Genomic DNA, 11247 nt, shown 5'->3' with positions numbered 1-11247 from the left:
CATCTCAAAAAGGCTGAGGTAGACAGGGAACACTGAAGGACAGCAAACCTGATCAGTCACGTAAGGCAGTTCTGATCAAAGAACAAATAAACAGACCAGGATTTTTCAGTGGGAAAAAGGAGCAGAGGGAAGCCTCTATGATAGAAATCAGGAATGGATATGACAGGAGCATCCTACCTATGATAGTGCCTAAATTAGGAATCTATAAAACCAGGAGTGACTCAGGAAGTTCCTGAGAAGACAATTGCTACAAAGTGGGCAGGTTCAAATCAGGTGCCCAAAGGGGCTTTTGAGATGTCCTTGGGGATCCTGCCTGGCATTCAGCTACCGCTCCAGAACTGCGCAAGGCTCTGGTGCATCTTTGACATATTTGCCAGCCCTATGAGATGTCCCAAGTATTCATCTCAAATAGCTCTAAAGGTCTGTGCTTAAACAACAGAAAAGAAGCCACGGGGGAGGTAGCTAGCACTACTAGCTGTTGTCACAGGAGACAAGCTGCCACTTCTGAGGTTAACCCACGTGTCACAACGCTGATGTATACCCCAGCTAGCCCCAGGTGAGCTGCACTATGCCGTGTAGTCTCACCAATTATACCACTGTGACCAGAGGCCACAACGGCAGCTTCACTCTTTCTGGGACTGAGCTAGCTCACGCTTTTCTTTGCAGTACTACATCTCATAATGTAGGCACAGCACAAAGCTAAATATTACTGCTAAAAACAAAGCTTCTGGTGTTTGTCCTAATGGAAACTTCATTTGAAGGTGGCACAGTTGCAGACATGACTATGTATGTCAAATTAAGATAGTAGAAAAGAGAGAATCCAATCATGGGTTGAGATTTTACGTCTGGTAGGTAATAATTTCTCCCATGTTTTTAATACTAGTGCATTTTTCGTGGAAATCAAAGATACAGAAACCACAGAACTTTAAAACATCAATACTTTTTGAGGAAAAAGCTTTTCTTAAGATTAGTTTTTGTTGTGAGTAAATCAAAATAACACAATATATCACATTTACTGTAATTCTGAAGAAAACTATGGTTAAAAAGGTCTAGTAATAGTTACAGCTATAGCAATCTTTCAATTTTTCTCCTTTCTACAGTATTCTCACCAACCAAGAATTTTACATTCAGATGCTATTCAAAAAGTTGCAGCAAACACAGATGTTTCTGAAATGTGGGAGAATGATTTGCGCCCTATCCTGATAGAAAGATACTCAGGATCACCAGGAAATTATGTCGTACGACAGGTAAGACAACATTTCCTGAAAACCTCTAAGAACATCTATTATTTATATTCTGGTAGCGCCTTTAGTGACCACTAAAGGGACAGACACATTCCTTTCATTTCATTTGGTAGGATGAAATCTATCATTGTTCACATCTAGACTGCGTAGAGCCTACATGACACAGCTTGCGCTTCAGCTGACATTATTTTCCAGGGCTGCACAGCACGATAGAAAAAAAAAAATCCATATTAAAATTTATTTTTAAAATTCAAACGCTTGCCTCAGGTTTGGTACCCAAAGTACAATACAACAATGGTCCGTTTCCTCACATGCGCAGGCTTTTGGCCACTGGTTCAAACCCCCTGGGACCCTATGCGGGGATGAAATAAATGACACTCTCCCCACTCCCCCCTTTTCCTGGAGAGGTCCTGTGCTGATGCGCTCCCCTGTAGTGTTGCCTCAGATGGGTGTATCAACACGAAAAGGGATCGGAGGGGCCCAATCTGGCAGGCAGCCTAGATGGTTGACATGACAAAGCACAGCACTGGTTTAAGTATAGCGCTAGCCTTCATCTACCTTTTAAGCAGTGACTCAACAGCTCCAAGATTACCCTAACTACAGTAAGTTTATTTGCCACTCTGCAATTGGTAGACTGGAAAAACGCAGCTTTTCTATGCTTTGTGTGTGCGGGTGCGCACATGTGTCTCCATTGATTTAGTTCTGTGGTTCTTTAGTCGTACCCTGGAAGACAGAGAAATGAAAGGGGAAAGAATGAGAAAAAGAAAAAAACAGCTGAGCCTAGGTTACAAAACCACAAATCATATTCAAAACAGGATCATTCTGTTACAAGGTAACAGCATGTACTAAAGTAGACACCCACCAAAGGAAAAAAAAGAGTCCTCCATAGTCAAAGCACAATGGAGTTTGAAATGGATGACATTTCTTTGGAAAGACACAGAAAATACATCACGGTCCTTCAAGGGAGAAAGCTAGTGACAGTCACAAATACTGCACACTGGGAACTCCATCCAGGCTTATATATTCCACTTAATCCGTAACAGACAACCTTTGTTCAGCCTACAGATAGCAGACAGACCATACGATGTCATAAAAGCTTTCAGAGGGTGACCACAAAGAAAATGGAAGTTTTTTCCAGCACTAAAATTAACGGCAATATTCCCACTGACTTCACTAAGAGCAAGACAAGTCTTCAAAGTGTTTTCTTTTTTCCCCTTAGAGGCTTTTCCTAATGTTTACTTAAAGAGAGGAATCTGCCTTGAAGAAGCACTCTAGGGACCCATAAAAATAAGTTGCTCAACAGAGATGGCTCTCTAATAAGAGTTAGCCAGAACTCTGTACTACGTATAACTGCTGTTGTTAGAGGTATTCTCTTTAGGGAGAAAGTTACCGAAAATGAAGGATCTCTTTTATATAGCTACAGTTATTCATTTTTATCTTTACATTAACTACGCTTACCAGAGTTCATTTTTAAAAGATTATTCCGAAATGTTTAATTCATACTTCAATTTAAAGGAATCAGACTGTCTCTTACAGCCTTGTAAAAAACTTCTGCCACTCGAAAGGCAGATTTCTCATAGAAGTTGAAAAAAAACAAACAGCTTTTTTTTTTTTTATACTGCTGTGGCATCTACATGTGATAATTGTCAAAATAGCCACAAGTTCTCTGCAGCCAGTTTTGACGTTTAATTTAATGATGCAGCTGAGCTCACATTTGAAGAGGTAAACATTAAATGTGTCCTGGTTACACCTGAGAAAAACAGTGGCCTGGAAAATTCAGAGAGCAAGATCTTAATGTGTCATATTAATGGGCAATCATTCAAAGTACCCTCAGACTCCAAAGACAAGAGGCAAAAGGGAGAAATGAAAAGCAAGCAAGCCAGTGAGATGCTAAGGGAGCAAAGATGTTGCTCACTTTATATATGACATTACATTTTTTGCTATAAAATTTATCCTTTAAAAATACCCTGAACTTACAGAAATAAGCTTAAGGGCCACTACTAATTAGCTAATGACAGTTTGTCTGCAACATCTTTTTGAAGGAAGCAATATTAATCTGTCGTGGTTTTTTTTAATTGCAGCACATCAAGCACCGTCTTCAAAGACTACAGGCTGGCTGGGAAATTGAAGAAGACACATTTCAGAGATACACACCATATGGATATCAAACATTTTCAAATATTATCAGCACTCTCAACCCCTCTGCAAAACGCCATCTAGTACTTGCTTGCCACTATGACTCAAAATTCTTTGGACAACAATGGCAGGAGAGAGTGTTTGTAGGAGCAACTGATTCAGCTGTGCCTTGTGCTATGATACTGGAGCTGGCACGTGCCCTGGATAACAGGCTTCAGTTAATCAAGGTAGTTTGCTTGTTTCGTTTTGTTTTTGCGATAGCAATAGGCCTCAGGGCACTTCCATGTTCTCTCCCACAGCCTGCGTGTCCGATTCTCTGATCGCTGTGCCTATAGTAAAACTCCCATTGACTTCACGAAGAAAAGAGAGATCTGTATCTACTACTTTAGAGTACATTATCACATTAAAACTTCTTATGCAAAGGGTGGCTATCTAAAAATTATCTAATGAGTATATACTATATAAAGATAACAATTTATGCATGAATAATACATGTTTCATAGACTCAGAAAAATATATTTCTACTTTTTACAAAATATATTCCTACTTTCTATTTAAAAGGCACAGAACCCTACTCAGAAGCTCCTATCGTATCCAGTAACATCTAGGGTCATTGAAAAAGTTTTGTTGCTTTCTGAATCTTGCCTTTTTAAAACCTCTCACTTGTACTGTTTCGGGAAATGGATGAACTAATTGCTGTGCAGGAGAGTGACACTCACATCCCTCCATCCCATAATGATTTCAAGCTTCTCATGTTTTCCTTGATCAATTTGAATAGTTTATTTATGAAACAAGAGATGGCTGTGTACAGGAAAACAGTCAAGTAATAGTATAATATTATCAGTCTGTTATCTATGCTATGAAAATCTGCTTCAAAGTGCTGCCCTCGCTAGGCACAAAAATCTTGATACTACTAGCTCTAAAAGCTTGTAGGATTACAGATTCATGAGTGCCATCTACTGGTTCAGTATTTCCTATTTACAGAAGAATCCTCTAACAGAGCTTTAACAGGAAAAGGTCTCAAATGCTTTACAAAGTGTAGGGAATAAACTCAGCTCAGGTATTAAGATTGCTTGTCCACAGTTGTTTCCAGAAACTGATTTGGTGCCCTCTGACATTACATTATTTAAGAATTAGAAGATTAAGATTATGTCAATGTTTTTAGTCACAAAAAAAAGCCCTCCAGTAATACAGATGCTTTCATCTAGAAGCTTCATTTAGAATAAGTTTGCCTAATGGTTATTTATGGAACAACCTTCACACTGACTTAAAGACTGGAATTTTTCGCTAGTAATACATCATTTTTTGATTAAATGGTTTTATCATGTAAGATGACAGCATTTGACAAAAAGGCAGTCTAATTTCTTTGCACAGGCTACCATTTGTACAGTCTGTTAACAAAATACACTTTGGGATCCATCTGCTTAATACATTAGCTATGACCTTTTTGCTCTGCTCATAGTAGCATAACAGACTTTGTTATGTTTTCAGCCAAATCTATTTATACTTTGACTTGACGCTGTGATTTTTATCTTGATGTTTCTCCGGTTATATAGAGTAAGTTTAAAATTAAAGGGGAAAGACATCTCTACATTATTCAGACCTGGTAATTTGTTAAACAGTAGTAATAATAATAATAATTACAAATATTACTTTCTAAAATTCAAATGGCGTTAATACAGTTTCCTCCAGAATGTAATGCAAAATGACTGCCGTCAAAAGAGCTCTGTCCTGTGCAAAGGACAAAGGGCAGAAAAGCATTGCCATTAGAAAAATCCATATATCATTGTGAGCATAATCAATATCATCTTGCCTACGTGAGCGACATTTTATAGAAGTTTTCCCACTACTGTTTAGACTGGATCAGCTCCAGCTCGTTGGGAGTTGTAGCCCATACAGGACACAACTGTTGCCAGTGACCCCACCTTTTTAAGCACAGCATGCAATTTCACTTGAAGTAACATTAATTCATGGAGGGGTTAAATTATTTATGGCGACTTCCAAGACTAGAGATCCCAAAACTGTTCATATAGCAGAGCCGAACTGGGTTTAGCCATGTTGTAAATTATTAGGAAATGCTGCCAGCGCAAACAAGGCTTCAGTTAGTAAACAGAGAAAGAAAAAGGGCTCCTCCTACATTGGGGAAAAATTTCACACAGATGCCTCCTTTGTGACCTTAAATACATTAATCATATGTAGTCTCAGTTTTTACTGCTGTGATTTTTGGTTGTTGAAAGGAGAGAGAATATCTAGTCCACTCTCTGTGCTTTGGTTTTAGGGTAAAGTTGCCTGGGTGGTTGTGAGTCCCCCTGAAGGAAAGTAAATGGCCGTTCTTCTCATGAGTGACTGCTCTTTGTCCTTCAAAAAACCATCAGCTTTAAAATACATAATTCACCTCCACTGATGTACAACTGTAGCAGAGATATTACCCCTCTGTGGCACTATCACATAATATTAGCACTCAGATCAGGTATTGTTGCTGACATGTCTCCTCATTATTTGAGATGATGTTTCTGCTGCCTGGTTTTGCAGACTTGCCTCAACATACTCAGCTTGTATCCACTAAAGTCAGAAATTAAACTTTTAACCAGAACCAAAAGGATACCAGACTGGAGAATGTGTCAGTGTGCTACATAAATAATAATGACTGATTGTTACCACTATTGCATCATAACCTGTGTTTAACAGCCATAGGAAGGTTTGCATAGAGTACCTTGGAAATACACCCCTGCTGACGTTGCTTGTATGACTACAGTATTTGTCCTTTATTTAATGTTCTGGCCAGAATCAGTTATGTTACTTTTAACTTCCTCCAACAGACCAGCTCAACGTCAAGACCAGACCTTTCACTTCAGCTCATTTTTTTTGATGGTGAAGAAGCCTTTGTGCGGTGGTCCCCTTCCGACTCCCTCTATGGATCTCAACACTTAGCTCAAAAAATGGTATCTACTCCACATCCACCTGGTTCAACAACCACAAATCAGCTGCAGGGCATAGTAAGTGGCTTTCACCTCCCTAATGAGTAATGGTAAATTGCATTTTTTTAATATTTAATGAATAAGTAATTGGCCAAATTCCCAAGAAACCATGAACCCCACCAAATTTAAAGGAAGAAGCAGGCTTGTGGAATTATATAAGATATAGTAAAATAGAGTTGGTAAGAGCTTTTCAGGTGAACCTGCTTAGACCTTCTCCATGCAAGTATGAGGAGGAGTCATAGAAAAATCAAAATACACCAATTTATTAGAACATAAACTAGGATACCCACCTTCTTCAAAAGAGATCATTCAAACTCATTAGGAAAGAGCTTGGACGTGTCTATGAACAAATCTCCCCTAGCTCAGCACTAAGCTACAGCAAGCTCTCTGTTTTCCTTTGATTCTTACTAACATTCTGGTTGTCTGCTCCCTTCTCCCGCCTGCCTTCTAGTTTCCCTACTCACTGCTGAGACACTTTTCCTCTGTCACCGTATCTTGTGACTCATAAAATGTCTTTCCCTTGACAGACTTTGTTGTTCTCCAGGGAAGAAGCAATTTCCTCTTCTTTCTCCCCACCTACCATAGTTTTTCTTTTAAAGGGATATAACACACGAACTGCAAAGCAATGCAGTCTGCTTCAGCTCTAGGAACAGAGAAATGGTCTACCTTTTTCCTCCTCAGAAAGACAGAAAAAATAATCTGATTGGAATTGGGTTCTGCTAATGAGTTCTTCTCAGGCACTATGGTAGAAAAGCCAGATCTTTGGCCAGAGCTATCAAAGACCTAGTCACAACCTATATAAGAACCAAGATGTTTCATTATTGCTGCTGCTGTTGCTGATGATGGTGTAGATGGTATAAAGAAATCTGTACTAAAGATTCTTTCTTCTGTAGGACCTGCTTGTATTACTGGATTTAATTGGTGCACCAAACCCAGTCTTTCCCAATTATTTTCCAAACACTATGCGATGGTTTCGGAGGCTTCAAGCAATTGGTAAGGAGAAGGGTATGGGCTTTTGAGGAATCTGAAAATTTAGTGTCATTTCTGAATGTATTAAGTAATGTAAATCAGATTTTTAGATTACTTTTCTGTTTTACAGTTATAATATTTAATAATGTGAAAGTTAAATTTGGTACATCTTAAACCTATATGAAGATTTTAATATGTAATTAATGAAATAGCTGAGGAAGATTCCGTGACACTTGGAAGCCATAAAACAGATTCTATTACTGACTGCCACTCTGTGACTCAGGAACTGCTTCACTTCTGTGTTTTAGTTCTCGCTTCTGTAAAGCGATGGTAATAGCACCAATCATAGAATCACAGAATAATTTAGGTTGGAAAAGACCTCTGAGATCATTGAGTCCAACCGTAAACCTAACTACCACGTCCAAATGCAGGTCTCCAGGGTGGGGTGTCTCACCAGAGCAGAGGTGCAGAATCCCCCCTCTCGCCCAGCCAGTAATGCCACCTGGGATCCGGCTGGATTTCTAGGCTACCAACACGCATTGCCGGCTCAGATCTGGCTTTTCCTTCTCCATGGTGTAGCTCTAATCCCTTCGTCTCGCAGCTGAGATATGGATATGGAGACTGACCCAGCTGCAGGCCTTGTCAAGCCTTATCCCCCACCTTGAGGTCTTCTAAGTACTAAACAAATGCAAAAGACAGTCATCAACTCCTTTTTCTTCTTTGATGGAAAAAGCTTCCAAGTGAGAGGAAAAATAATTCAAATGGGCTAACATGCCTCATATTGTCCAAAGGTTGTAATAATCACTTTCATTGTGAATTACAGAGCAAGAGCTACACAACATGAATCTGTTGAAGAATCACCATGTTGAAAGGCAGTATTTCCAGACCACTTTACACCGAGGCTTGGTTGAAGATGACCATGTTCCATTTTTATTAAGAGGTACTGGAAGCTCTTATATTTTAAAGTGTAAGTTCAGCAACAAACGCATCATTTAGTGGATAAGCAAGTGCATATGATCCTGTTTTTCAAGCTTATTTGCCCCAACTTGAGGCTTCCAAATCTAACTTTACCCAGGCCAAGAGTCACAGCTTTGAAAAACATACCCATAAATAAGCAAAAATAAGCATACCCATCATTATTTTGCATGAGAACAGCTCCAATGGCGCAGAGATAATGGAAGTTTCTGTCAGCAGTAGTGTCCTACAAAGATAACTCTGATCCAGTGGGTTCTCACTACACACCACACTAGCCAGCTAGTTATTGTTTCTAGGAGCAGTGAAACACTCAAAGGTCCTATCTTCAAAGGCTACAAAAATCTCTAAAGATCTGTTATCAAAATTATGGTAATGTTCACTATTACCTGTTTAAATTTGAAGGTACTAACTCCTGCAAAAACTCACACACTCCAATTAGATATCCTCATTCCCAAAAGAGAATGGAGATTTCACAGCTGTCAGCTTGAGGGGTGGGAAAGGTGCACAGAGCAGCCAGCAGAAATAGCAAAGGACACAATATGCCTGAGATCCCTCCTGGAATGAGGCACATACCTGAAAGTGGGATTCCCTTACTAAGCACTTCTCCTGGCAGACACCTACACCATAGCCTCTGACACTGTGTTCATTCTTTTCCTTTGGGATGTAATCGAAGAAAGGGAAAGCAGTTGTACTACTGCTGCCACCTTATCAAGCTACAGGTCAGTGATTAAAGCACTTGTCCAAGTTCAAGATATGGATTTGATGTCCTCAGTTCAAGCATTCAGTGGAGCATCTTCAAAACTAAGGTGGGCCAAAGAAGGGTAGTAGATATAGTAAACTCTTCTGATCACAGTTTTCCACTGTACAGCAAGGACTACAGGAGTGATATTGCTAGAGAAGGGTTTACCAAAAAGGAATGTAAGACTAGTTCAATGAAGAGGGTATCTACCTAGGAAAGGAGGGAGGTATCTTCATACCCAGCCCCTAATTTTACCATTGCTTGTGCTGTGTTAACTACCAAGTACTATAAAATGCACACCCAGCTCTGGAAGCAGCTACAAGAATGCTATAAAGCAAGCGCTCTCTTCACTGAGCTATTGTTACTGTCTCCTGCTCAATGGCTCTTCAACTCCGTGAATCTTTCATTTTTCACACCAAGGCAGGGCCCAGGTCCAACAAAACCAACACAGCCATCATATGCATGTCCAGGGATATCAGAAATCCTACATGGGAGAAGTCGATAGGGGGGAAAAAAATGACTACACCTCAAAAACTTTTCTAATAACACGATTAACACCTAGTGAAGAAAACAGATTCCTTAGTGGTATACAGCTGAAAAATGAGAGAGGAAAAGCAGTAAAACAGGAAAGAGGCTGGAGAGAAACAACGCTCCCCCCAAAAAGCAATCAGGAAGCAGAAGACTGATTTAACTCCTCTTTTACCTGAAAGTTGGAGTATGTGTAAGTGGCATGATGTGTGTATATATATACATATATGCAGATCCTTTCAAGTGGAAGTTCTTTTATCTGAGGATAATAGTGGTTCTATTTTACAGAGTGGAAATACAGACACCCTTTTTTACCATTTATGGAGAGGACTAAAAAGTGCTTCAAAAAATACTCAATCTTAACACCGTCACAAGAACATAGCAATCAGTTTTCAGTTTGGGGAGCTGCAGTGGTTTCCCTGCCCTTCTGTAGCTCCTAACCATGGTATCAACAACTACAATGCAAAGGATCTCAAAAAAAAAAAAAAAAAAAAAAAAGCAAGTATTACAGTAAAAATACTAGCTACAAGTGCCTTAAAAAAGGGGGGAGGGAAAGTACTCAAAGAAAAGGAAGGTGCCAATTTTAGGAAACACACAATGAAATGGATGGGCTGCAGTCACAGGCTTCAAAAAACAAGAAAGTAAAAGGAAGCTGCAGTGATACATACTCCTCTATAAAGTCAGCTTATTGAGTAGTTACCTGACTCTATTATTAAATGGTGACACCTCAATTAGCTTAACAGAAATTCTCCAATATTTCTTCTCCAAATTTCACTTTTCTCCTTATAGGAGTTCCAGTCCTACATCTGATTCCATCCCCTTTTCCTGCAGTATGGCATACCATGGAGGACACAGAAGAAAACCTTGACAAAACCACTATCGACAATCTCAGCAAAATCCTGCAAGTGTTTGTACTGGAATATCTAAACCTGTGAAAGACAAAATGGCAACAAATTGTATTCTATTCTAAATACTGTTTGCCCATCTTCACATTTGCTATTTAATTGCATTGGAGAGCACTAAAGCAAAGCAAAATATAATGATAGGTCTTGCTAGACTGATTATTGATTCAGCTGTTCCTGACCCAGTGTTCCATGTAGCCAAATATGATAGCATTAAATAAGAATTAGTTTCAGCCTGGAAAGACTTTGATCTTTCCATGTCTCACCTCTGAATAAAAAAAAATTTAAAAAAAAGAATTTTTCCAGTTGTTATCACTGTTTCACATGACGTATTAAGATCCCAGGAGGATCTTAAGTGTCTCGACTTCAGTGTTAGCTACAGTTTTTACAAGGTTTGACCAACTTTTGCAGTGTTCAGCAATGGAAATTTATATCACATTATCAAAAGAGGCAAAAATTACACTAAAACAAACTCTCCTTTGGGTTGAGCTAAACCACCTCATCCTGAAATGAGTTGCTAGAACTCCTGACACACAGAAGGGTTTTTTAATCCTCTCTGCTCCCTCTTCTCCTCCCCCTACAAGGAGAGCTGCAAGGGCTCTTGTCTGCAGACAGCAGGCCACCAGGAAACAAAGAAATAACCCAAATTCAATTTTCTCCCTGTCATTTGTTGCATACTTTTTGATGGAGAAGGGTGATGGGGAGTGATACTAAGAGGAAGGAAAGTGGGAGTTTACCTCATGCTTTGACTGCAACACAGGAGATACAAACAGAAG

The 11247-nt window shown here is 39.4% G+C and overlaps 1 protein-coding gene across 1 annotated transcript; it reads left to right on the top strand.

Annotated features, from left to right (window-relative positions):
* Positions 1-1104: 1104 nt before the first annotated feature.
* Positions 1105-10599, top strand: QPCT (glutaminyl-peptide cyclotransferase). Its single transcript, XM_009880384.1, has 6 exons — positions 1105-1247; positions 3326-3607; positions 6200-6376; positions 7252-7351; positions 8151-8267; positions 10359-10599. The coding sequence occupies exons 1-6, from the start codon at positions 1173-1175 to the stop codon at positions 10502-10504; spliced, it is 897 nt and encodes a 298-aa protein (XP_009878686.1). The 5' UTR covers positions 1105-1172; the 3' UTR covers positions 10505-10599.
* The last annotated feature ends 648 nt before the right edge of the window (positions 10600-11247 follow it).

The sequence above is a fragment of the Charadrius vociferus genome, unplaced genomic scaffold, assembly GCF_000708025.1.
Source record: "Charadrius vociferus isolate BGI_N301 unplaced genomic scaffold, ASM70802v2 scaffold62, whole genome shotgun sequence".
NCBI lineage: Eukaryota > Metazoa > Chordata > Aves > Charadriiformes > Charadriidae > Charadrius > Charadrius vociferus.
This window is presented reverse-complemented; position numbering and strand designations above follow the sequence as displayed.

Excerpts from the sequence above, each read along its gene's own strand:
- QPCT (XM_009880384.1), top strand. The coding sequence starts at position 1,173 with ATGTGGGAGAATGATTTGCGCCCTATCCTGATAGAAAGATACTCAGGA. Across the intron at positions 1,248-3,325 it reads GAAATTATGTCGTACGACAG|CACATCAAGCACCGTCTTCA; the intron begins GTAAGACAACAT and ends TTTTAATTGCAG. Across the intron at positions 8,268-10,358 it reads TGTTCCATTTTTATTAAGAG|GAGTTCCAGTCCTACATCTG; the intron begins GTACTGGAAGCT and ends TTCTCCTTATAG.